Below are 27,499 nucleotides of genomic sequence, written 5' to 3'. Positions count from 1 at the left end.
TCTACCAACTGTATGTTGGTATACCTATCTCTCCACAACTCCTCAATGTTGACTATTTGTATCTTTTGTCAACTTGGCCAATTTGCTGAGTGTAAGGTGAAACTTCAGAGTTGTCTTGATATGTGTTTCTTTTATGATTAGTGTTTTGGAGCAGTCTTTCATATGGTTGTTAATAGTCTGCAAGTCTTTAGAGAATGTTTGTTCACATACTTATACAATTTATCCATTGGAAAATGGTTCTTGGTCTAATGTATCTGTCTCTTGCCTATCTATCATGGCTATCAAATCCTTAGAGATATTTGATGTAAAGAATTTTCCTCAGTCAACAAATTCTCTTCTTATCCTAGGTGCACTGATTTTACTCATTCAAAAACCTTTTAATTTCATGACGTTTAAATTATTTTATTTTCTGTGATTGCCTCTACTGCTAACCTGTTTTGGAATGGGCTATGATAAGGACAAAAACAAAACAAAACAAAACAATGAAGTTTTATTTCTATGTCCCTTTTCATGATGACCCTCTTAGGATCTCAAAGATATGGAATCACAAGGTAATTGTGAAGTTCAAATACTATATAATAGATAAATCACTTGGCAAATTTTAAAGTGCCTAATAAAGCACTATAAGTAGTTAATTTGGGGGTTATAATGTTGCTTTGAGAGGTCATTTAAAGCTCTTTCCCTTGCCTTCAGGTAGAGACATCTAAGTTACCTCAGGCAATTGAGAACCCATAATATTTTTTAAAGACCTTCAGAGAAAGATCCTACAACCAATATCTTTCAGTGACTTTCAATGTTAAGAAATTCTTCTTTTTATGTAACATAAGCCCTTCAAGCTGCAGTTTAAACCTATTTCCTCTTATTCTGTCTTCAGTGGAGATTAAAACCAGCTGGTCATTGCCCTCTGTCTAAGAGCCTTTCCTCTACTTGAAGACTTATTAAATCTCCCACTAGCCTTCTCTTGTCCAGGCTGAATGATGCCTTTCCCCTTACTCTTGCTTCATAGATCTTATTTCCCAACTCTTTAATCATCTTTATGCCTTTTAGAACTCTGAGCCATCTCCAACTTCTCTACATTTATCTTTAGTTGGAAAGGATTCAAGTAAAGGGTCATCAGACCACAGCTGAAGGATAATAGAAGGTTTATCTCACTTGTCTTTTGTACACCCCAATATTGTGGATGCTTTTAAAATATAAAATTACAAAACCCTTCTGACTTTGATTCCTGGATATTTTTCTGTGTAGCAAAAAAAAAAAAATCCCAACTCTCCTACTCCCACTCCCAATGACAGGTTGTATCTCCAGAATGTGGCTGCTAGATTCCTGCAGGGTTCTAGGGCTTGACCTTAAGGGTTTTGTGCTGGAGCTCATGAGCCCCCACCAGTGTGCTTCTCCCCATGATTATCAATGAGTCAGACAAACAATCAGCTTTTAGCAGAAGGTATTTTAGTAAGGTGGTATAATAAAAACAATTGGTACAAAACAATTCCCCCCCGCCCCAACCATGTCTGTGATACTCTCATACCAGGACATATAAAATCTAGAGGAAAGGGGCTCAATCTTAGAGCACATGCAGCAAAACTGACAGTTCTCACAATGTTGTCTATAGGAATGCTCCCTCTCCTCCCCTTCTGGGCTTTTTCTAGAACCTTGAATCTCTGTCCAGTCTGTCCATGGCACTCAGTGCACATACCACCTTCAGCTACTAGAACCCCAATATGAAGATAAGAGATCCAAAATTCTTCAGATCTCCCAAGTTCATAAGATTGAAGCCAGGGCTCTGCTACTTCTTGTCCTCTCCTAATCAATTCTTTCCTAGGAGTTTAGCTGAAACTTTTCTCTTCCAGGCACTGAAATCTCTGATTCCAACCAGCTTGATGCAGAGGGCATGCCTAAGTCCTTTAGCCAATGTGAACAGACTTCCCATTATAAATAGTGAGGTATCCAGGTCTATTCATGCCTGATGAATAATTGAAATGTATTTTCACCAGACATGTGTCAGGGCTGTAGCTCTTATCACTTACTTTAAATGAGGTTTGGTGATTTGATTGATTTACCTAATGGACCTCCACTCTTCCATCTGTATAGGCAGTTCCCCCTCTCCTCTCCAAGGGTGCTACCAGCACATCCTGACTCAATCTTATTCTCTTTATTCCTGACAATTTCTCCAATTTATTGTGGCCAGTTCCAAGTCAACCTTCCAAAACGCTGGCTGCAATCCACTTCTTCTGTATATTCCACCCTGGTATCATTGTCCAAGTAAAGAACACATCCTCTAATCCAGCTTCCAGGCTCTGCCTCTACCTGGCTAGGTCACAGCTTCCTTGAAGGAAGAGATAGGGCCTTGTATACCTCTTCTGTCCTCCAGAATACCTCATGGTGTCCTATACATAGTGGGTCTCTGTAAATGCAAACTGAGTTGAAGAGGAAAAAAACCCAAGAATGTTAAATAGTGCAAGAGCTTGGAGCTGGAAGGGACCTTAGAAGCCATTATGTCTAACTTTTTCATTTTACAGATAAAGAAACTTCACAGAGAGATAAAGTCACTTGCCTAGGGTCACCCAGTGTTTATTTATTTAGTGTTTTATATTTTTCAAAGAACTTTGCCTATGTTATATCATTTGGGCTTCACAATAACTCCCTGAGGAAGGTGCTATAGATATTATTATCCTTATTTTATAGACAAGGGAACTTAAATGACTTGCCCATGGTCTCCCAACTAGTAAGTGTCAGACATTGAGCCCAAGTCTGCATTATTCCAAGTCCATCACTTTACCTAGCAGTTCTTAGTCCATGGCTGCTCTGATACCTCAAGTAAGACAGTTAATTGTTAATACTTCATGCTCTCCATCCTTTGGGTTGTTTCCTTGACCTCCCTGCATACAGGGCTCCCTCCAGCTACCCCGAGACAATTAAGTGGCATTTAGCTCTGACACAGTTGATTCCTACCTTAATAATCCTGTCAATATGAGGTCTAGACCTAACACTCTGTGATTTCATGGTCTGGAAAAGGTCTTCTAGTTTCCCCTCTGCTCTCCTTGGCTCACTTGAAATTCTACCCTTAGAGCTTTATTTCTTTAACTTAATATTTTTCACCTTGCTCAAATGAAGCTAACTCTAGAAGTCAGTCACTTTCAAAGTTGCAACCATTCATTTATACTTTTATGTGAATAAAAGATGTCTCATCATGGCATGGAAAGGAATAAAGGCCATGCTCACTGAGCATTGGCTGTGGCAGCTTCCGCTGCAAAGGCTTTGGGTACTGTTGGGACAACAGACCGAGTCTGCTTTCTTAGGACCAATCTAAGTACTACAGAGGCTTATCATTAGGAAATTAACTAGTTGCTTAGCCGTGGTGACCCATGAAGTAAAGAAAAATTCCAAAAGAGCCCCTGTGTGGGGCTCCTCTGTTCTAGTGTTGATGATAGAGTAGGAGCAAAGTGGGCAGAGATTGCTAAGAATTACACCATTTCTAGACTGCCTATAAACTTTATACTATTAATTATTTATACCTGTATATTAGATATACCTATAACTATTAGTACTCTAAATGTGATCTCTTTTCCCAAGGACCAAAGAGTTTCCCTGCCTCTAGAACAACTAAATTGCATCAATCTTGATGTTCTTGCTATAAAAGAAACCAGGAGACAGGAGGAAATTGCAGATAAAAGCAAGGATGAGCCACAGATTATCCTTACAGAACCAAATAAGGAAGTTGATAGAGGTGATTTTTATCTTGTGCTCGAAGGCAACAAGAAACATCATTTCATGGGGTATTTGGTCATCTCTTATTGCACTTTCATTACAAATATTTGCAAAAAGCACCCCCGTGAGAATAACTGCAGCTATGTCCCACAATTGTTACGGGGGAGTAAGAAGTAGAAGCATTCTATAAAGAACTTGATAAAACATTCCAGGTTAAATCCAAGGGAGGGAGAGGCCTTGGAGTCAGGATCAAATGGATTCAAGGCCTGCCTTAGGCATCTATTGGCAAGTCACTAACTTATCAGTGCATTCAGGCTGTTCTCTGAAACTATGAGCTACAGAGGAGTTGCTGACCCGTATGACAGGAGGGAGTTTCCACACAAGGGAGTTTCCCACACTAATGAAATCACAGGATCAATCAAACAATCAACAAAGATTTATTAAGGGCTTACTTCATAGCAGGCACTGGGCTAGATACATACAAAGACCAAAGCAAAATAGTCTCTGCCCTCTAGGAGCTTTCCTTCTAAGAGGGGAGATGGATTACCCATAGTTGTAGAGATATAAACAAAGCAGATAGGAGGTAATCTTTGTGAGGGCAGCTGCAGTCAGGGGGATGGACCAGGAAGGGCCTGAGCTGAGACTTGAAGAGAAACAAAGGAGACCCTGCTCCTGCCTTCCCTGCCTCCACCTCCCTGCAAAAACTTTGTAGTGACTTCAAAGCGAAAGTAGAAAAGGGCAAGGACAGTGAAAAATCTGTTGGAAAACAAGGTTCAGGAATAAGGAATGAGACAGGCTTTGGCCTCTTAGACTACCCAGAAGCTTCAGTATATAAGGAGGGGGTAACCTAACTTTAAGGTCACTGAAGGATCTGTTCTTAAGGTATACAAAGGAGGAAAAGATACCAAAACCATGGGGAAAAAATCTTGGATCTCACTGTCACCAAGAAAAAAATGGCCTAAGAGATTCCTTACTGAGCCATACTGATAAAAAATGCATTTAATAAGAGATTATGCCACAAACATGATGCTGATCACTGGGATATAAATACAAGTAAGCCAGTAAGTCCTCAGGTAGCTGACATTTTGATGGGGTAGGCAGCACAGATATGGGAAGTGATGGTCAAGGAAGGGCCCTGTGGTCTGGACAGTTCTAAGGATGCCTACTTTCCCCACTATATAAAAATTTTATGAGAATAATTTGCACATGCATCGAAGACATCTTTGATGAGGGTATTAGAAGGGAAAGGCAGGCTTTCACGAGTGATATTCCGTAGGAGACCACATCTTTGCTGTCACACATACGACTGACTGAAAGATATAGAGAGTAACACAGGAGTCTGTGCTTATTGCTTCTTACCTATGATAAGAAAAAGTGTTTGATTTAGTAGAACAAAATCCTGCCTTAAAGGGTCCCCTCCAACAAGGTGTATTCCAGGCATATGTCAAAATCATGCAAGATTCCTTGGAGGATACAACAGAGAGAACTTTCTTCAATAATCCTCTATTTTAATTTGTATCCCTAGAAGTTATCACGCTGCCTGGCACAATGTAGGTACTTCATAAATGTTTGTTGACTTATCCACTGATGGTTAATTGCAAGAAAGACACAGAAAAGGGAGACATTTGCTTACCAAAGGTGTTCACCACTGTGATGGAGGAAATCCATGCAGAATCTAAGTCCAGAGGGATTCTCTAGGTATAAATTCAAGATCCAGATGAGACTATTCAGATGCTCTGGTTTGTAGGTGACATTGTACTCATTACATCAATCAGTCACATCAGTTCCTTTTAAATGAGATCCATAATCACTCAAAAAAAACCACAAACAAACAAACAAACTTTGGCCTAACCACCTGCATGGGCAGCTAGGTGGCTCAGTGGGTAGAATGTTGGACCTCGAATCGGGAAGAACTGCATTCAAATCTGGCCTCAGACACTTCTTAGCTGTGTGACCCTGCACAAGTCACTTAACCCTGTTTGCCTCAGTTTTCTCATCTGTAAAATGAGCTGGAGAAGGAAATGGCAAACCACGCCAGTATCTTTGCCAAGAAAATCCCAAAATGGGGTCACAGAGAGTTGGACATGACTGAAATAACTGAACAGCCAAAAAAAAAGCACGTACTTAGAAAAAACTACACAGGAAAAAATAGTAGATGAAGAATTCTTACCAAAGGGTCTCAACCTGGGGTCTGTGAAATTTTTATAAAAAATATTTTGATAACTATTTCAATGCAACTGGTTTTCTTTGTGACTATTTCATTTTATGCAAATAAAAAGATTATTTTGAGGAAGGATCCATAGGCTTCACCCAACTGCCAAAAAATGTCCATGGCACAAAAAAAGTGGTTAAGAATGCCCAGATCAAACTATGATAGGCAGCTTAATGAGCAACTTGTACAGCTTGTCCTTGAAAAAGAGGCCTACTTTTTTCATAGCAATAGTCTTCCAGTGTTGTTATATGTGTCTCCAAGTTGTAGAACACTACAGAGCTGAAGTGAAACTGAGGATCACCCAAAGGACGAAGGAGAAGCACGTGGTGCCATGAGCAGGAGGTTCGTGTACAGCACACGTACCAACAGGAGATTCGAAGAGGTGGACTCAAGGATGTAATCAAAGAAATATATAAGCCAAAAACATCTGCTTGTTATGTGGCCACATCAATGGATAACTGATGGACTATGTATTCCATCATTATCCTCTAGAAATCAAAAGAAAGTGAGGACGATCTCCAGCACACTGGATGGAACCTCTATAGTGAATTTGTGGGAGGGCATGAGTAAAAGTCACAGAGGATGGGGTAACCATGGATGGGTTGAGATCTATATCAGTGGAGGGAATGGCCATATCAATGAGATCACAGAGCCATTTGAATATTTGAGTGAATGAAGGATCACAGAACTACAGAATGTTCTATTTGGAAGGATCCTTAGAAACCATCTAATCCAATTCATAATTGAATTCTTCTATCACATACCTGACAAATAGTCATCTAGTTTTTGAAAAATAAACTTTTCTACTTGTTTCAAAATTCAACCTTATTAGGTACAAAATGGGGCCCATCGGTATTTCTCTGATAAAGAACTGGGAGTTTTAGCAGATAATAAACTAAATGTGAATCATTCACACACACCATCACAGGTAAGAAAAATAACATAAGCATATGCTACCTGAAGAGGTGCAGGGTGTCTAGGAAATGGAGAGATAATAACTTCATTATATTCAGCCCCAGCCAGGACACATTTGTAGTTCTGTGTTCAGTTCTGGTTGATACATTTCAGGAAGAACACTTATAGACTGGAAACCATCCAGAAGGGTAATTGTGATGGTGAGAGGCCTTGAGTTCCTGTTATGTGAGGATGAGGTAAGAAATCAGGGAATGGGTGCAGTAAAACAGGGGATTAGGATGGAAAGGGGACTTGAGTTCCCGTTGTGTGAAGATGAGTTGAGAAACTTAACATGTGCTAGGTAGATGGGCAAATAATTCAAACTTTCTGAATCTCGGTTTCTTCTTCTACAAAATGGAGGTGATGTTTCTTGTATTACCTACCTTTACTTGTTGTGAAGAAAGCACTTTGTAATCTATAAATACTATAGAGATCTGAGGCATGGCTGTTGACATCTGAATCTCCCTCAAGTGCTTAGCTGAGTGCATTGCACCTAGACAAGGAAATATTTTTAAATGAATGTCTAATTAATTGATGTATTTGCCTTTCCATAGTTCCTTTTTCTTTCCCATAGGGATGTTTCAAACATTTTCCTATGCCTGCTGAAATCTACTTTCTTAAATATCATTATCTTTAGTTTGCTGACTTTTATATTTGGAGGCTGCCTTCTTCAAAGTAGGCTTCCATATCTTCATAGGTTTTGTCCACTTTCTTTTTTGCAAGTGCCAGACTGAGCAGGAGACCACAATAATAATAATAATAATAATGACTAATGTAATAACAATAATAACACAAGTGATAGTTATAGAGTGTTTCAAAGTTTAGAAAGAGCTTTACATACATTATCTTAAGGTAAGTACTCTGTCTTCCTTCCCAACCAGAAAGCTGTCTCTAGTATTCTTCAAGTCAAGTGAAGTCAACAAGACTTTATTAAGTACCTATTCTGTGCTAGAAACTGTGCCATACTCCAGGCACTATGAAAACTACTGTGTCAACTGATATGATTTGCATTCCAATAGATGTCTGGTTAAGCCACCATGCTACCTGGTTCTATAATTTGTCAGTGTATCACAGGTGCAACTACCAACCCTAACTCTCTTCCTAAGTTAAGGCTGACTCGTTCACCCCCACCTGCCTCACTGCAACATGTTGGACTGGTTCACCAAAAGAGTAGACGTGTGTCTATCACTGATTCTCAAGGTCCTAGGGATAACCACGGTGTGGGAAACACTGTTCTACCACTGATTACTGTAGCTCTAGAGCCCCTTTTGGCGTGCTTCCTATTTATACAAATGAGTCACAATCACACCATTAACTTTTGAATATGACACATTAACCAAGAAGGCAAAAGCAGGAATAATCAAATTATAACAGTTCACCCCTAAACCCAATCACACTCTCTCGCCAATATACAAAAATGTCAGGGGGAGGGTAAGGGAAGGAAGTAAGCACATACATACAAAAACCTAGCAGTGAGGTATAGGAGTAGGGGAAATCCCTGTGCCTGTGCTGATTCACATGGACAATTTTCCTATTGTCACCAAGCAATTACTTCGATTTGTAGTTTCTCTGCTATATTCTTCCCAACCCCTGAAAACAGTTATATGTAAATGAGCTGATACACAATAAAACACCGCAGTCATCCCCTCATTTAGTAGATGCTTGTGGACCTTGCTTTAACTCATCTCCCCTCAAATTGTCTGTGGTTCTCCTCAACCACTTATATCTGAGAAGCTATTTCCCTCAAATGGTCCTCCTTCTGTGTCCCTCATCCAAATATCTTTTTCTGTGCCTTTCTGTAAATAGGATGTTTACATACGAAAGGGGCAGCACCTATCGTGGCAGCATTGGCAGCCAATGTAGCGAAAGTCATCCCTACCAATATTCTGCTCTTGGTGAGAACTTCTAGCATTACCAACTTTTCCCTCTCTAGGTCTTCTTTATTGTTTGCCCTTTTATTTCAGATTCAAGCCTTGCTAGTTCTTCTCTTTCCCAGTTCTGAATATAACTGTATATGCTTTCTTGATTCTCTCTTGTCTTGCCTATCTTTCTTGATTAGGTCAACTCCTTCCAGTTCTCCCTTCCAGGTTTTGTTATCTTATCACATCTCAATTGAACTTTTAGTGCCTTGCTTTGTATAAACAATCTGGGTTGACTGGGACTTGTCTCTTTTCCCCCTTCTTTCTCACTTTTCCATGTGTTTTATCAGGAGCTCTTATTCTATTTGAAAGTTGAAGGGTTTTTGTCCTCCTACACATTATTCTTACCTAAGGTATCTCTCTTTTCCTCCTTCCCCAATGCCCATTTTACTAGATCTAATAAACCTGTCCTGCTGTAGAACAATTGTTTTGTTATTGGGTTTGTCTCCTTCTAAATGGTAGATGACTCCTGGTACATCTGTAATTTATAACTGAAGGTTGAAACTCAGTAATGTCAGTAAACTAATCTCAGCTTTTAGTAGAACCTACAGGTAAGGAGCAAAATGTTCTGTGCCTACCTCTCAACGTAAGCTAATTCATCAAAATTCTGACTTCCTAAATACAAGTGTGATATTGGCCATTTCAATTTTTTTTTTGTTCTAGACCTGTGATTTCATTGATGTAGGTAATTCCTAGTGAGGAAACTTCCTCTACCAATCAAGACCAGCAGCTGTTGTGCAACTTCTAGGCTTAGGGAATTGACTGGGGCACTGAGAGTTTATGTTACCTGCTCAGAGTTACCCAGCTGTCAGGGGTAGTCCTTGGACCCACACCTTTTTCTGATTCTAAGATCATCTCTGTATCCATTAAGAAACACTGCCTCTCCAGTTGGAAATTATATGGCAAAATTGGTTGTGGGTTACACCTTGATTGTAGCTTACACAGCTTACATGTTTAGATCTCTCAGTTTTAAATTTTAGTTTAAATTCTCCCAATACTTTAGATAAACAGAGCAGGTATTCATGTCCATATATTTACAATGTATAACTAAAAAAAAAAACCCAATGAAGCCTAAAGTAAGAGGAACATTTGCAAAAATGAAGAAATTGCTAAGATCTCTATTGATATTCAGACAAATCTTGCAATAACAGGACCCCAGCAATACTGAGCTTTAACATCCTTTGGGTAAGATTCTTATCAATTTAATTCAACTAAAGTTTCATTAAGGGCCTACTGCATACAAATCATTATGCTAGGGATACAACAGTGAATAAATGACAGAGTTGCTACCCTTGAGAAGCTTGCATTCACTATAACTAATATGAATGCCGTCTACCTCCAGGTACTCCATGGTCTCAGATGCTGAAACAGAGAGTATTTTCATGGATCCCATTCACCTATCATCAGCTGTTGCTGCCAAGCAGATCATCAATGAAGGTAATTGAATCAGAACCTACGTAGGAAGTGAAGAAGGTGGGAGGTTCATCTAAAGACATTACCTTGTTCCTGGAGAGGCTCACATTTTAAGCGTATAGAATTTTAGAGCTGGAAGAGACTTTAGAGGTGAGGTCGCCTAGTCCAAACAAAATCTGAATTTGAAGCATGAATTCTCCTCTATATCACCCCACCACCACCACCACTGCCACCACCATGTTCATCTGCCCTCTGCTTGAAAACCTCTAGTTCCCTACCTCCTGGGGCAGCACATTATATTTCTAATTGTGACCATGATTTTCCTCATGTTGATTAGAAATATGCTGTCCTGTAACTTGCACTCCTTGGTCCTGAACCTGGCCTCTGAGCCTCAGTAGGATAAATCATCTTCCTCCTGGCAATCTTGCAGATCTTTTAAAACGGCTATTGTGATCCCTGCTCACTGGTTAGGGGTTTTTCCTTTGTTCTCTAAAGAATATCTTCGGTTTCTTCAACTGATCTGTGTATATATGTTCACTTGATGATCTCATCAGTTCCCATGAGTTCAGTCGTCATCTCTCTGCAGGTATTTCCCAGATCTATTTTTCCAGCCCTGGTTCCTCTCCTGTGCTCCAATACTATGTCACCAACTGCCTTTGGACGTTTTGAACCGGATATCCCATAAGCATTTTAAACAAACAACACAATTCATTTCCTCCACTCCCCACAAACTGTCTCATCTTCTAAATGTCCCTATTACAGTTGAAGGCACCACCATCTTCCCAATCACCCTAGCTCACAATCTTGGTGTTTCTTCAACTCCTTTTTCTCACTCATCATCCAATCAAAGGCCAAACTTGCAATTTCCATCTGCACAATATGTCTTGCATATGTCTCCATCTTTCCACCCAGGCAACCACTACCCCAGTTAAGGCCTCATCCCCCATCTCCTGGGTTATTGCAATAGCCTTCTAATTAGTCTTCCTGCTCCAGTCCAACCTTTACTCAGCTACCAAAGTGATTTTTGTAAGGTGTAGGTCTAAACACGCCATCCCTTCGTCACTAAACTCTAACTTCAATAACTTTTATTATCTCCCTGATCAAATGTAAATTTCTGTTTAGAATTTAATACTCTTTACAACCTGGCCCCTTCCTACTTTTCTAATCTTTTAAAATTCTTTTTTCAATCATGAACATTTAATACTTCTCCTTTCCACCTATTCTCCCCATTAGAAAAAAAAAAGAAAAGAAAAACAAAGTTCTTGTAATAAATAAACCCAGTTTACCATGTCTAGACATACATATCCATTCTGCGTCTTGAGTCCATTACCTCCCCTTCCAGAGGCCTTTTCCAATCTTCTTTCATTCTAGTGCCATGACACATTTTATATTTCTGCCACACAGACTTATTTGCTGTTTCTCACAAGTAATACTACAACCCCTAGCTTCATGCTTTGTACTGTCTGATCCCCATGCCCACGGTGCTTTGCCTCCCAACTTCCACCTCTCAGAATCCATTGCTTCTATTAAGAATGATAGGTGCTATTGACAGAACCAGCCCTAAGCAAAATTAAAAAGTTATTTAGTCCCTTTCAGAATTTCTCTACACCCCAAACTCAAAGCTGTCCTATCTCTCCCCCCTTTATGAAATTTCTTTTTATATTTAAAATTCACACTATGGTATAAATGACTATTGACAATAATTTCCTCATTCCTTTCAAGATCACTAACATCCTTCCCCGCACTGGTTGCCTTGGTATTAGTTGTCAAAAGTTATCTATTATACCTCTGCATCTCACATATCCGTCCCATTCTGTCCATTCTTAGCCATCACCGTGGTTCAGACCTTCATCACCTTCCATCTGTATTATTACAATAGCCTCTTCCTTTCTCTCCCTGTTTCAAGCTTCTCCCCTTGAAAATACATTTTCCATATAGCCAATAAATTGGTTTTCCTAAAGTGACCACATCACTCCCTGGCTTAAAAGCTTCAGTGGAGGGGCAGCTAGGTGGCACAGTGGATAGAGCACCGGCCCTGAAGTCAGGAGGACCTGAGCTCAAATCCGGCCTCAGACTAAACACTTGACACTTACTAGCTGTGTGACCCTGGGCAAGTCACTTAACCCCAATTGCCTTAAAAAAACAAACAAACGAACAAAAGCTTCAGTGGTACTCTAGTGCATTTTGGATAAAACACAAACACTGCCTGGGATTTAAACTCATCACAGTATGGCTCCATTCTCAGAAGGCAGAGTGGTATGTTGGAGTCAGAAGACCTTGTTTCCCACCTTGTCTCTGAAACGTAGCAGTGATATGACCTTGGACAAGTCATTTAACTCCCAGCTGTTTCTTCACTTGTAAAATGTAGTGGTAGAATTCAATAGCCTCTGAGGTCCCTTCTGAATCTAGATCTAAGACACTTTGATCCTATGATCCTATCCAGTCTGATTTCACATCATTTCCCCTAACACAATCCATTTTCCAGTCAAATAGTCTGACCTGCTTTTTCCTCATACGCAACATTGCATCTCTTGCCTTCACACACAGGTTGTCTGTCATTCCTGGAACTCTCCCCTGTCACCTTTGCCTTGCAAAATCTTTGGTTTTCTATAGCTACAGAGGTCACTTCCTATAGGAAGCCTTTGCTGATCCCTTCTTTTATTAGCATTCTCTTCTGCCCCCAATAATTATGAATTTACTTTATTTTGGGTAACCCAGCTGTGTACATGTTATTTCCCCCCAGGAGAATATAATATCCTGGAGAGCAGAGATTGTTTTGTTTTTACCTTCGCATGCCCAACACCCAGAACAGGGTCTGGTGCATAGCAGGAACTCATTAAATGTTTCTTGAATTGAATTGTTATTGCTATGATTTGAATTTTAAAGGGGAATCCAAGCTTTAAATAAAAGCATGGAAACTAGGCAGCTAGGTGGGAGAGTGTATAGAACCTCAGACTTACAGTCAGAGAGACCTGAATTTAAATCCAGCTTCAGACACTTACAAGCTGTGTGACTCTAGACAAGTCACTTAAGTTGGGTCTTTCCTCTTCTACCACTGACTAAAGCTGGTCCTGACTGCAAGTACCTGGATCAATGCCTCGTACTTGTGGGTGGCTAACTATTTACAATGTAATGTTTTACAAGCCACATTTCTCCATCTCGTCCACAAGGATACCATGAATATTTTGTCAATTGTCTTACTGAAATCTAGATAGGTGGAATGTATAATATTTACCAGCTCTATCAATCTGATAGCCCCAATGGGCATTCACAGGTGCAGGGCACTCACCTGGGCACATGTAGTCAAGAACACCTTCAGACTTCTATAGGGGTAGTAGACAACCTCTTAAAACACCCCAAGTGCACAGAGTCTAGGCAAATCAATGAAACATTGCCTAGTCTATTCCAGAACAGGCCAAATTGATAGGATACCCTTATGGAAAAGGAAGATGGTAGCACAAAATATAAATAAGATAGGTAAAGCATTAATTAGGCACTTACTGTGTGCCCAGGAACTATGCTAGCAGCTAAAAGCTAAAAAGCTGGAAGAAGGGAGAGTGTGGGAGGGTAGAGAAGGTACAGTAGAAGGGAAAAGGCAGAGAAATAGAGCTGAGATGGGTTTGAGGTGATCAGGGCTGTCATGGGTGCTTTTTCAAGTGGAGGAATTCACCCATTGACAGGAAAATGTCCTAGGGGTAGAGGCATTGCCAGAGTGAGGAGGGTGCTGGGAGAAAGGTGGAGAAATAAATTTTCGTGTTTAGCCTTTTCATAATGCTATCTGTCCATGGCAGAATTCAAATCAAAAGAAGTCAAAACAGACACTGTGTGCCCTGGGATGCTGGAGTCTGCAGAGCAGCTGCTGGTAGAGGACCTATACAACAGGGTCAAAGAGAAGATTGATGACACCAGCCTGTATAACACACCCTGTGTCATGGACCTTCAGCGGGCTTTGGTTCAGGACCACCACGAGGCTCCCTGGAATGAGGTGGATGAAGTCTGGCCTAATGTCTTCATTGCAGAGAAGTGAGTCTGGCTCAGGAATGTACCTTCATGCTAAGCCTTGTTATTGACATGGGCTCTTGCTGCAGTGATATGGTAACCACTTCCCATAGGGCTATTCAAAGTAGCCCTACACTCCTGAATAAGACCAGACCTTCTCACAGTATGTTTCAAAGCTAGTTTGTACCTCATATAAATTCTGTCACTCAAGTTTGTCATATTCCATTCTTTCCCAAGTACCCAGTACTCTCCTTCCCCGAGCCCCTAGCTAAAGCATCCAACTAATTCCATCCTCAGGCAACTAGGTGACTCAGTGGATAAAGTCCTGGGACTGAGGTCAGGAAGGCTCATCTTCCTAAGATCAAATCTGGCCTCAGACGCTTAATAGCTGTGTGACCCCAGGCAAGTCACTTAACCCTGTTTGCCTCAGTTCCTCACCTATAAAATGAGCTGGAGAAGGAAAAGGCAAACCACTCAAGTATCTTCACCAAGAAAACCCCAAATGGGGTCATGAAGAATTAGACACGACTGAAAAGACTGTACATCAAACAACAAAAAGTCCTAATCTCCCTAGGTGGTACACAATGCTCTAGACTTTTCCTAGTGATGTCCCTCCCCCAACTTCTTTTCAACCATCTACCAAAAATTACCTGTATCCCATTCCTCCACAGCTCTTCTATACTGACAGAGGATACTGTGGGCTTAATCAGATCAATTACTTCATGCTAGTGTTTCTTTGAAAATTAGAGATGACATCATACAGTTCCTGGCCACCTACTTCATAAGGTTGTTGATGTATATAAAAGTACTTTACAGGATGTACAGCTTTGTATCAATATTAGTCTTTCAATTGTTATTAGTAAGATTAATAATATAATACTTGAGTACTCCTCTACTTTGAGAGGTACTGACCCCTCTCAGTAGTAGACATGGTAGATGGTCCTGAGCGTTTCTGTAGATGAAAAATGCATCACCCTTCAATCAACATGGTGATAAGTATCTCTGAATTTGGATGGGCTGGTCTTTTAGACAACAGACACATAGCCAGCCCAGCAGCAGAGTCTTACTTGAAACTCTTCCAGTTTAGTAGGACCCATCTGTTACCCAAATAGTGTGCAATGATCACAACAGCTACTCTGGGGTTTGTACAAGCTCCTGTCCTCAAAGTCTGCCTCTTAGTAAACTCATTCTCCTTGTCCACTTCAAAGATTTCTTTCCATCAGTATTTTGTTCCTCCTTTCCTCTCACCCCACCCCTTTAGTCAGCAACTCTCTCAATGGCCCCACATGGCTGAGTTCTAGCATTGTTTCTAAGCCTTTTAATGGAACCAGAATGTTCTGTAACTTTTACCTCCACGTGCCAAGAAAGGGAGATATCTAGTTAGCAGTGACCCCCCAAGACAAGCGCTTCTTCTGGGTAAAGGGCTGAACTTTTCCCTAGCTCTGGCACTGGCTAAAAAAAAATGCCTTTTCCCTATTTTCCTTCAGGAGTGTGGCTGTGAACAAGGGGCGGCTGAAGAGGTTAGGGGTCACTCACATCCTCAATGCAGCTCATGGCACGGGTGTTTACACTGGACCAGAGTTCTACAATGGCCTGGAGATTCAGTACCTGGGTATAGAGGTGGATGATTTCCCTGAGATAGACATATCCCAGCATTTTCGGAAGGCTGCGGAGTTCCTTGATGAAGCTCTGCTGACCTACAGAGGTGAGATGGACTCAGGCTTGGATGGGTCTAGGCATCCAAAAATCTGTAAGTAGAAGAAATCATAGCAAGGGAAAACTTTTAAGTCTCTTGGGTAGCCACCATTTTTTGCATTACACTGTCTATCTGTCTCTCACTTGCTCATTTACACCATTCCCTAGCTCTTCCTTCACCATTTGTCTTGACTTTTCTACCCTTTGGGAAGAATTTAAACTCTCAGAAAAGAGAGGAGAATTTGAGGGGGCCATTTTACAACATGTTTTGTTCTTGTTTATAAGGCAAAACCCAAGGACTGAGTGACTTCAGTCAATGCCAATGATTCCTATGAAAAAAATATTGCCTTTCATGGACAATGAGCAGGGTATAGAGCCCTCTAAAGGGAAGAAAAATAGCTTTCTTTAAGTTTTTTTCTTTCTCCTTTTTTTCCGGTAGCAAAAACCTTTTATTTATTTCCTTTGACCAATGTGGAAGTGGATGTGACTGTCAACGATACTTTGAGGTAGAAGGAATTTACTGTTTCTTATTCCTTCTTGCACTTTCTGGATGGCAGCAATGGCCTACCTTCACAGTGGAGCTCCAGTAGAGTGGTGGGAAGTAATGAGAATAGATGTTTCCATAGCTCCAGGAGTGCTTGGGCAATATTGGTAGGAAAGCAAGATGGATGACAAAGGATAGATTGTGTGAGGACCTTACACCTGCAATGAGTAGAGATGAGGGATTAAGTAGGAAGAATAAAGGGGAAAGGAAAGAACAAAGGAAGGAAAATGAGGAGAGAAAGGTGTTTGTCACCTGTATGAACCATAGTTGCTAAAAGCACATGAAGATTCAAGTTGGGAGTTGTATGACCCTAAAAAAAAAGGGTTGATATATTTTGATCTTACATCATCTCTTTCCAAATATGTCCCTTTACCTTCCCTCTCCCCAGAAAGCCATCCTTTGTAACAAAGAATAAAAAGAAAGGAAGGAAACAAAGAGGGAAGGGAGAAGGAAAGGTAAAAGGAGAGAGAGAGAGAGAGAGAGAGAGAGAGAGAGAGAGAGAGAGAGAGAGAGAGAGAGAGAGAGAGAGAGAAGCAGTTCAACAAAACTGTTGAACACATCAACCAAGTCTGACTATATAGAGAGAAGTTTTGGGGCTAGTGTCAGAAAGACCTGAGTTCAAACATTTTCTACCTGTATGATCCTGGACAAGTCATTTGACCTCTGCCTCAGTTTCTTCAGCTATTAAATGGGGATAATTATAGCACCTACCTCCCAGGATTGTTATGAAGATCAAATGAGGTATTTGTAAAGTTCTGAACATAATAGAGCTTAGTAGGCACTTAGTAAATGCTTCTTTCTTTCCTTTCCTCCTTCCTTTTTTCCCTCCCTCCTTCTTTCTTCTCTCCCTTCCTTGCTTCTTTCCTCCTTCCTTCCTTCTTTCCTTTCTTCCCTCCTTCCTTCCTTCCATCCTTCCCTTCTTCCTTTCTCAGTTTCCCAGACCCATGGTCTCCCCTCTTTGCAAAGACGGGAGAGAGGTACATTTTTCTCTTTGCTTCAGGGCAAAGTTTGTTTATGATATTTACGTAGCTGATTTTTTTTTCTTTCTGTTGATATTGTTTTCATTGTGTATGTTGTTTTCTTGGTTCTTCCTTCACTTTGCATCAGATCTTACAGTTTCTCACGGCTCTCAGAATTCTTCATATATGTCATTTCCTGTGTAATGGTAACATTTTGTGGCTTTCACGTTCCACAATTGGTTTAGCCCTTCTCTACTTAATAAGCAGCTTGTTTCCAGTCCTTTGCTAATTACAAAAAAGGGCCACCACATAATACATTTTAGCGTGTAAGCAACCTTTTCTGTCTTTGACCTTGAGGTATCTTCTTAGCAGTGGGATCTCTGGGTCAGAGGTTATGGATATTTTCATCAATGTCAGTGTAATTCCAAATTGCTTCCCAGAATAGCTGGACCAATCCTTGGGGATTGTAATGTGAATGCTCGAGTTACTTACATTACCAAGTATTCCTGCTTGTGCGGGAATCAGGCATGTACACATCAAGCCTGATCCTTTCCTTGGAAGGAAGTACACTGGTCACTTTTTGCCAGGGACAGTAACTCAGTGTCAGAGGATTCATTCAGTAAATTATCCCCTTCCCATTCAAAAGCTGGTACCTTATTCACATGGCATTATGGGATTCCCAAGCATGACTAATTTAGAATCACAGCTTCTTAGAATGTCAGTTGGAAGGGGAAAGAAAATGGGAAAGGGGGAAGGAATAAGTACTTATTAGGCACCCACTAAGTGCTTTATAGGTATTATTACATTTGATCCTCACAACAACCTTGTGTCACTTATGATTTCCTTTTTACAGATGAGAGAACAGACAAACAGAGATTAAGTGACATGCCTTGGGTCACACAACTTGTGTCTGAGGTTGGATTTGAATTCAGTTTTTCCTGACTCCTGGCCCAGTTCTCTATCTGCTGCACCACGTAGCCACCCAAGGAACCTTAGAATGTATCTTAAGTTCAGCCCCTTCATTTACATTTAACATACTGTGACCCAAAGTTGGGAAGATGATTTGTCCAATGGCATACTGCACTCTTACCAGCAGAATCAATTTCATTCATTCTTACCAGTCCTCTTCATTATGATGAAAATAACAGTTAATGTCTATATAGAGCTTTAATGCTTGCAAAGTGTTTTACAAATATTGTCTCATTTTATCCTCACACCAACTCCAGAAGGTAGGTGCTATTATTATCTTAGTTTTATAAATGAGGAAACTGAGGCTAGAAAAGGTTAAGTTACATTCCCAGTATCTAAGTACCTAAGGCAGTATTTGAATTTTCATGATTTCAGGTCTAATGCTTTATCTCCTGTGTCTAGTTACCTCATGGGGGAAATGTTATTATGCAGTTAAAATTATTATTGTTCTGGTCCTGTCTCATTGTAGCAAAGGTGTAACTCTTCCATTTCAAAGGTTATGCCAATGGAACACACTGATGGAACAAAGTGTGACCAAACCAGAGAGGTTTCAAGTAGAGATCTATCAATGAGTTATATGTCTCTTGTCCAAGAATTGTCTTAGCCAAATTTGGAGAGGGTGATAACTAGGCAGGCAGTGATGAGTTTGTTACCACAGCAACTCCCAGAGACCATCTGTTATGGAGAGGTTGTGACCTGCATAGATGGAGGGAGAATGTACAGTGATAAAATCACAGATCCTGGAAGCTTTCAAGTAGTCAGTCAACAATCATTTATTAAGTGTTGTGCTAAACACTGGATAGAAAAAGAAAGGACAAAAGATGGTCCCTGTTCTCAATGAGCTCACAGTCTAACAGAATAAAATAGTCCTCATTATTATGGCAGTTGTTACATTGCAGCAGGTCACCTCTCCCAAAATGACTTCTGAATCTCTCTACTCAGTCCCTATCTCTCCCCTGAACTCCAATCTTCCATTGCCAACTGCCTGTTGAATAGCTTTACCTGTCCCTTCCTCTGGCACCTCAAACTCAGCATGACCCAGATTGGACTTCCCTCCCCTTCTGCTTTGTCATCCATCCTAGATTTGTAACCTCTGTGTCATCTCGGACTCTTTTCTACCAATCCCACCAACCCCACCCCCATGCCCAATCAGTTACCAGATGTACAACATCTTTCCCATAGGTCCCCTTCTCTCCACTCACATGACCACCCCTAATTCTGGCTTTTAACACCTCCAGCCTAGATTGGGGAAGAACATTAAATGGAATGTGAAACTCTTAGAGATGGCTTATAACAGAGTCTGAGTTTTGTGAATAAATAAACTCTCCTACTTTTGAACTTGTCTCAGCCTAAAAGTCATGGGGAAAAATCTGGACTATCCCGATACATGACTGATTTTACTGGTGCAAAGGGAGATCATCTTGGCTCCACAGAGCATCATGAGTGTTGTGGCATGCACAGCCTTCTTCAAGGAAAAGAGAAGATGGTGTCAGGGCCCTTTGACGATCCAGATGCACTTTAATTCATTGAATTCCACAAACATTTATTTGTTAGGTACTTACATGCCAGGTAGCCTCAGACTCTTACTAGCTCTGTGACTCTCGCTAGGCAAGTCACTTAACCCTGTTTGCCTCAGTTTCTTCATCTGTAAAATGAGCTGAAGAAGGAAGTGGCAAACCAATACCGCGTCTTCACCAAGAAAACTCCCACTAGGGTCACGGAGAGTCAGACACAGCTGAAAAACAACTGAACAACAACAATGTGGCAGGTGTTCTGTGGCAAACTCATGGGAAAACACAGACAAGAATAGCCCAGGAAGGTCAAGCATGAATAAGTTTTGATCTGCCTCATGAGGGGAAACTTCCAAATCAAAAAGATTGCAGACCCATTTGAGTATTTATGTTTAGTATTTCCTTCCACCCAATTCCACTCAATAATCATTTATTAAGTGGCACAGGCTGGTTGTTGAGGAGAAAAAGACAAAATGAAAAATAGTCTCTGCCCTCAAAATGCACATATCCTACTGAGGACAATATAACATTTACACATATAAATATAAGACATTTTAAGGAGGGAGAGGGCGCTAAGGACTAGGAGTACCAGGAAATCTTGTGCACAGGAGGTCTTCCCTTAGTTGAGCCTAGAATGTCAATATAATGAGTCAAAACAAGAAATGATAAACTAGTAATATCTTCCACTGATCAATTATTTTTTGCATCAAAAGAGGAATCGTGTGTAATTAATTTTATTTCATTATTCATATCACCATTTGTATTATAGGCAAAATAGTTATAAAAAGGAGAGAGGCTGACAAACTCACATCTGTCTCTGAGGAATCACTCTTTTTTCCCATTGGCAAAATCAAGCTAAATATTTGTGCTTCATTTTCAGGGAAAATCCTGGTCAGTAGTGAAATGGGAATCAGCCGGTCAGCTGTGCTGGTGGTTGCTTACCTGATGATCTTCCACCATATGAGCATCCTAGAAGCTCTGATGACTGTGAGGAAGAAGCGTGCCATCTACCCCAATGATGGCTTCCTGAAGCAACTGAGGGAGCTGAATGAGAAGTTGATGGAGGAACGAGACCAGGACTACAGAAGGGAGGGAGGGGATTATGAGGATGAAGTAGACAGGGGCTCCGTACTGGCAGGTGAAGGAGACACAGGGAGTGTGTTAGGGGCCAGAGTACACTCAATCATAGTAGAGGAGGAGGAGGATACTACCAGCACCCTGAGTGGTTCTTCTGTGAGGAGCACTCGCAAGGTCCCTAAGCCCGTCACCCTCATTGATGTTGAAGAGGAGGAGGGGCTGCATAAGGACTGGAGGAGGAAGCAAGACTTCCACCAGGGGAGGAATGGACAACCACCACCAACACCCTTGGATCAGGAGGGAGGGGAAGAGTCCGAGGAGGACCTAGAGAGGGTCATTCAGGAGTGGCAAAGCCGAAATGAGAAATACCAAACAGAAAGGTCCCATAGGTGGTCTAGGGAGAAGGAGGAAGAGGAAGAAGAAGAGGGGGAGGGGGATGGAGACTCCCTCTTAGGGAGAAGGAGAAGGCGCGCATTCAGTGAATGTAGCACCTCAGAGAGTACCTTAAGCCATGACATCCAGGTCTTGAAGCAGCAGTTGGAGCTCAGCAGTCGTAGGCAGACACAGAGGAAGCATTCTGGCTCAGTATCCTCTGAGAGCACCTGGGACATGTGGAACCAAAGGCTGCTGGAGATTGAGAAGGAGGCATCTCAAAGATATCACTCTAGGAGCAGACAGGAGGAAGCTGAGTCAGATGCAGAGACGGGGAGGAGAGAAAGGGAGGATGATGAGGAAAGCGTAGCCTCAGATGCCAGCTCCTTCTATAACTTCTGCAAAAGGAACAAGGACAAACTGACTGCCTTAGAACGGTGGAAGATCAAGAGAATCCAGTTTGGATTTCATAAGAGGGATTCTGAGGCGGGAGAGGGCAGTAGTGAACAAGGTGAAGAGACCACAGAGGCGAGAAGAAGAACCTCTCAGATGTCAACCTAACAGCCTACCAGGCCTGGAAGTTAAAACACCAGAAGAAGATAGGCAATGAAAACAAGGATGAGGTGGTGGAGCTCAGTAAAGGTGAAGACTCAGTTTTGGCAAAGAAGAAACAGAGGAGGCTGGAGCTGCTAGAAAGGACAAGGCAGACCCTGGAGGAGAGCCAGTCGATGGATAGCTGGGATGCTGACAGCACAGCCACCAGCAAAAGCATTCCCCTGTCTGCTTTCTGGCCTTCTGTTGCCTCGGCCAGTGCTGATGGGGACTCGGGCTCTGTGATGAGCACGCAAAGCAACAGGTCCCACCTGTCTCAGGCCCCAAGCAATATCTCAGGCTCCATGCCTACTATACCTTTGCCCAACCTGCCAGTGGGACCTGGAGACACCATCTCCATGGCTAGCATTCAGAACTGGATCGCCAATGTAGTCACTGAGACCCTTGCTCAAAAACAAAACGAAATGTTGTTGCTGTCTCGACCTCCTTCTACTGCAAGTGTAAAGCCCACTCCCTTTGGCAATAGCCTAGGAGATGATCAAATTTCCTGCCTCAGTGGGCAGAGTGCCCAATCCTTAGGTACCTCCTTGCTGACTCGTCCTCATGAAAGGCCCAATGCTGACACTCAGTCTGTGTTGTCCTGTAGTACAATGAGTTCAAGAACTGAAGGAGTTAGGGGAAAGGGAACAAGTAAGCCTTTCTACAGCCTCTTTGCAGATGATGTGAACCTGAAAGAGCTTAGACAGAAGGAAAAGGAAATGCAAAGTGGGATAAGAGAGAAGATGTCTGAGTACAAAATGGAGAAACTCGCTTCAGACCACAAACGCAGCCACCTGTTCAAGAAGAAGAAGGCAAAGGAAGAAGAGGAGGAGGAGGAAGAAGGTGCTGGGGAAGAAGACACTGACAGTGCCATAGGAAGCTTCAGATATTCTTCCCGGAGTGGGTCTCATAAGCCTGAGACAACCATCTCCTCTTCCTCCTCCTTGGCTGTCTCTGATTGTCATGGAAGTGCCAATGTGGCCAACTTAGAAGCTGACAGAAGTATTAATAAGTGGCTCCGTGGCCTCAAGACAGAAGGAGAGGTTCCCCCTCAACGGGACTGGTCTAGGAGCTCTGGAGAAAAGTACTCCAGGTCAAGCACCCTCCGGGAGGTGGAGTCAGAAGCATCCAGCTACAGGATTTCCAAGTCCCGGTCAGAGGAGCGAGACAGCTCATCACACCATCAGTCAGATGGCAGCTCTGTGAGAAGTACCTCCCGATTCTCTTCTTCCTCCACCAGAGAAGACAGAGAGACGTACAAGTTCTCCAGGTCAAAATTCAGGGAGACCTCAAGGTCTAGGGAAGAAAGCCCTGAGCCATACTTCTTCCAAAGGAGCCCAGAACCTTCCCAGGGAGAGGAGTCCCCTGAGCCACTGCGACGGAGCTGGGCCAGAACACACGACTGGGAAGATGTCGAAGAGTCATCCAAATCGGACTTTTCTGAATTTGGAGCCAAGAGGAAATTCACTCAGAGTTTCATGAGGTCTGATGAGGAAGGGGAGAGGGAAAGAGTAGAAAACAGGGAAGAAGGAAAATTTGCATCAGGGCGAAGATTCCAATATCGGAGAAGCACGGACAAAGAGGATGAGGAAGAAATGGACGATGAAGCCATCATTGCTGCCTGGAGACGCCGACAAGAAGAAACCAAAACTAAGCTACAAAGGAGACGGGAAGAGTAAAGAGGGCAGGACAAAGTTTATCGATGTTGCTTAAGCAGGGAGGAGACAGATGGCTTCTAGGAGAGCTTCAGGGCACACATCTGGCTGTTGGACAGATGTAGGCTTCCCATGGCTCAAACCTCTAAGCCTTTGAGCTCAGGTATTTGGGAATGAATATCTGAATGCCAGAGTATTAAACTTTCTGCTGTAACTGCTGTTTTGTGAGAAGACTTATGCTTGCAATCAGTGTGGCTGTGAACCAGTACCCAGGGTATATAGCTCTGTAGAGTTTTATAGAGAGAAAGGGCTAAGTCTTCTGTGGCGGGCCACTTAGGATAGCAGTGAATTCTGGTTGCATTTTATTCAATATAGTGAATCTTCATTAAACATGGGCTCTGCCAAAACCTTCTATCACCTTGTATTTATTTTTAGCCCTTTGTTGAATATTAGGGGAAACCTTCTTAAATGATATAAATTGACTTTTGCAATAATCTCCCCTTGTTGCAGCCTGTGGTGCAAATACCTCCATCGTATCACCATCAAAATGGACCCATTAAGTACGAAGATTGTGCCATAGAATTTAGAAAGACTTTTTTAGAGAGATAGAGAAAGAGAAGAAATATTACGAAGTATTGGCAAGGAGATAGAGTAGGTGTTACAGGAGGCTGTTAGGGATCGTCAGAAGAACAACCTGGGATAGAGCTTAAAGGAGAGACCTGAAGGGGGCTAGTCCTTAGAGATTGATCATGATGATGATGATAGCATTTATTTAGCACTTTAAGGTTTGCAAAGTGCTTTACAAATATCCTATTTAATTCTTACAGCAATCCTGGAGTGTAGGTACTATTATTATCCCCATTTTTTGTTGTTGTTTCATCATTTCATTCCTGTCAGACTCCTTTGTGACCCCATTTGAGGTTTTCTTGGCAAAGATATTAGAGTGGTTTGCCATTTCCTTCTCTGTCTCATTTTTACAGATGAGGAAACTGAGGCAAACAGGGTCAAGTGACTTCCCGGGGTCACAAAGCTAGTGTTTGAGGCCAGATTTGAATTCAGGAAGATGAGTCTCCCTGACTATAGGCCTGGCACTCTATCTACTATGCCACTAGCTGCCCTTATCCCCATTTTACAGATGAGGAAAAGGGGAGATGGAGATTAAGTCACTTGCCTAGGCTCACACAGCTACTAAGCGTCTGAGGCAGGATTTAAACTCAGGTCTTCCTGACTCCAGGTCCAGTCCTTTGTCCACCACACCCCCTAGCATTAAGAAGAAAAGGATCTGCATGAGACTCATTCTGAGACTCAGAATTCTGAGTTCTTCTGGAAGACAGGAGCCAAAAGTAGAATGGCATTAATCTAGGACACATCAGCAAAGAAAAAAACTTGTAAATCATTTAAAAAAAGGCATGGGACATTTTGTCCCTCTGATTTTATAACAGGATGGTTATAAAGAATACTCAAATCCCTTATAGACAAAGTATCTGAGAGTGAGGACTTTAAATCCTTCAGGGCATGAAATAATGCTCACTTCCTCCAGAAGAGATTCTGCATGTTAGGATAACACAGTTGTTTCTGTTAATGTGGGCCTAGAGCTGAGCTAAGACAAAGCATTTAATACCTTGCATACCTGAGGGCCAGCTCTGACCTACAGGTCTCAGAACCAAGAGGAACATGTTTATGGACAAATACCTGTTCTTGTTGTTATTGTCAGTAATAAACAATAATAATAGTTCACCTGGGAATCACTTTGTGATTTACAAGGTGCTGTTAGTACTGCAAGCCAGTGAAGTGGTCACTCAACTAATGAATTTAGGCAAAAATGCTAAGTGCTGGTTAGCAGTACAAGTATTGGTAGTATCACCATTTAAAGATAAACTGATGATCAGGGAATCACAATAACTGGCATTTCTATAGCCCAGGAAGATAGGTGAAGCACTTTATGTATGTTACCTCACTTAAGCTCACAACTCTGAGGTAGGTGCTATTATTAACCCCCATTTTACAGATGAGAAGACTGAGGCTGGGAGGGGACTTGCTAAGTGGTACGCACACAAAGATTGGTACACAAGGCAGCATTCAAGAAATCCATTAATAGGCATTTATTAAGATCACCTACTAGATGCTGGCAGCTAAGCAGCTAAGCAGCTAAGTGGTGCTGTGGATAGAGTACAGGGCCTAGAGTCAGGAAGATCTGAGTTCAAATCTGGCCTCAGACACTTACTAGCTGCGTGACTCTGAGCAAGTCACTTAACCCTTATTTGCCTCAGTTCCTCATCTGTAAAATGGGGGCATACTGGAGAAGAAAATGAATGGCAAGCCACTCCAGTATCTTTGCCAAGAAAACTCCATGAACAAAGTCCACGGGGTCACATAGAGTAGGACACAACTAAATCAGTGAACAATAACCATATGCCAGGCGCTGTGCTAACAATGAAGATAGATAAAAATGAAATAATCCCTGCGCCTTAAAGAATATACATTCTATCAAAGGAAACCAGTATGTACACATACGTGTGTGTAAGTTTCATATATGTGTGTGTGTGTGTGTGTGTGTGTGTGTGTGTGTACATACAAGGTAATAAAAGTCAGGTAATCAATAAGCATTTATTAAGCACCTACTCGATGCAAAGCTTGTGCTAATGATAGGGATATGAAGATAAAAATGAAATAATTCCTGTGCTTCAAAGAATTTATATTCTATCAAAGGAAGCATTGTGTACATATACTTGCATGTAAGTATTATACATAGTGTATATACATATATCTATATCATGTGTTTGTGTGTGTGTGTATATATATATATAATAGTATATATATATATACATACACACACACACACAAGATAATACAAGTCAGGCAGCCAACAAGCATTTATTAAGCACCTACTATATACCAAACATTGTGTTTAATGATTGGGATATAAAGATAAAAGTAAAATAATCCCTGCACCTCAAGCAATTTAGAATCTATCAAAGGAAACAGTATGTACGTAGCCTTGTGTATACATCTATTAAACACACACACACACACACACACACACACACACAAGCTCAAGGCAATACAAATCAGTCAGTTAATAAGCATTTATTAAGCACTTACTGTGTGCCCAGCACTGTGCTAAGTTCTATGGATACAAAGAAAGGTAAAAGACAGTCCCTGCTCTCATGGAGCTTCCAATCTAAGGAGCTCACAATGTACAAACAAGCCATTCACAGGATAAGTTGGAGAGAATCAACAGAGAGAAGGCCCTTCCACTAAGGAGGGACTGGGCAAAGCTTCTCACAGAAGTAGAGTGCACTGTTCACTAAGCCAACCTGCCCCTAGAGTGACTTGCCCAAGGTCACATAGTGGCTGTTAAAGTCAGGGTTTAAACACAGGTCTTCCAATCTTCCATGCCCAGGATGTTTGATTTTTTTTTTCTCACTACAACACATTGCCCTGAATAAAGACTGAAAACATAGCCCACCCTGCTGCCTTCCTGCCTACAATAATACTTTCAGCCACTAGACATGAGGTTGCAGGCTGGAAGTGAGGGGTCCAATGGCAGGTATAGAGGGTTCCACTTCCCCTCATCTTTTCCTTCCTTAGGTTTTTTTTTTAGTGTATATGGTTTTTTTATTTTTATTTTTTCTCAATTACATATAAACAATTTTTTTTAATTTGTCGTTGCTGTGCAGTCATTTTTTAGTCACGTCCAACTCTTTGGGACCATATTTGGGGTTTTCTTTGCAAAGGTACTAGAGTGGTTTGTCATTTCCTTCTCCAGCTCATTTTACAGATGAAGACACTGAGGCAAACAGGGTGAAGTGACTTGCCCAGGGTCACACAGCTAGGAAGTGTCTGAGGTCAGATTTGAATTCAGGAAGAGGAGTCTTCCTGACTCCAGGCTCGGTGCACTATACACTGGGCCACCTAGCTGTC

General features: G+C 41.6%; 2 protein-coding genes and 1 long non-coding RNA gene across 4 annotated transcripts in view; 1 reads left to right on the top strand and 2 right to left on the bottom strand.

The window, feature by feature from the left end:
* GPA33 (glycoprotein A33) overlaps positions 1–5,471 on the bottom strand; it is a 59,444-nt gene extending 53,973 nt beyond the window's left edge. The window contains exon 1 of the mRNA XM_078156518.1: positions 5,339–5,471. The gene's annotated coding sequence lies outside the window, so the exon portion shown is untranslated. The remainder of the gene's footprint in view (positions 1–5,338) is intronic.
* STYXL2 (serine/threonine/tyrosine interacting like 2) overlaps positions 1–23,987 on the top strand; it is a 30,415-nt gene extending 6,428 nt beyond the window's left edge. The window contains 5 exon segments of the mRNA XM_020974729.2: positions 10,133–10,227; positions 13,995–14,226; positions 15,690–15,907; positions 20,761–21,852; positions 21,855–23,987. Of these exon segments, the coding sequence (XP_020830388.1) occupies positions 10,133–10,227; positions 13,995–14,226; positions 15,690–15,907; positions 20,761–21,852; positions 21,855–23,599 (3,382 nt within the window). The 3' untranslated portion in view covers positions 23,600–23,987.
* Positions 15,832–20,765, bottom strand: LOC144457838 (uncharacterized). Of its 2 annotated transcripts, XR_013487385.1 has the most exons (4): positions 18,776–20,765; positions 16,694–16,751; positions 16,466–16,599; positions 15,832–15,950 (listed from the first exon to the last, which is right to left on the bottom strand). It is a non-coding gene; the product is annotated as an uncharacterized LOC144457838 (long non-coding RNA). The 2 variants fall into 2 exon arrangements; XR_013487384.1 differs by having other exon boundaries at positions 16,694–20,765.
* Positions 23,988–27,499: the final 3,512 nt, after the last annotated feature.

The sequence above is a fragment of the Phascolarctos cinereus genome, unplaced genomic scaffold, assembly GCF_003287225.1.
Source record: "Phascolarctos cinereus isolate Bilbo 61053 unplaced genomic scaffold, phaCin_HiC Scaffold_5;HRSCAF=322, whole genome shotgun sequence".
NCBI lineage: Eukaryota > Metazoa > Chordata > Mammalia > Diprotodontia > Phascolarctidae > Phascolarctos > Phascolarctos cinereus.
This window is presented reverse-complemented; position numbering and strand designations above follow the sequence as displayed.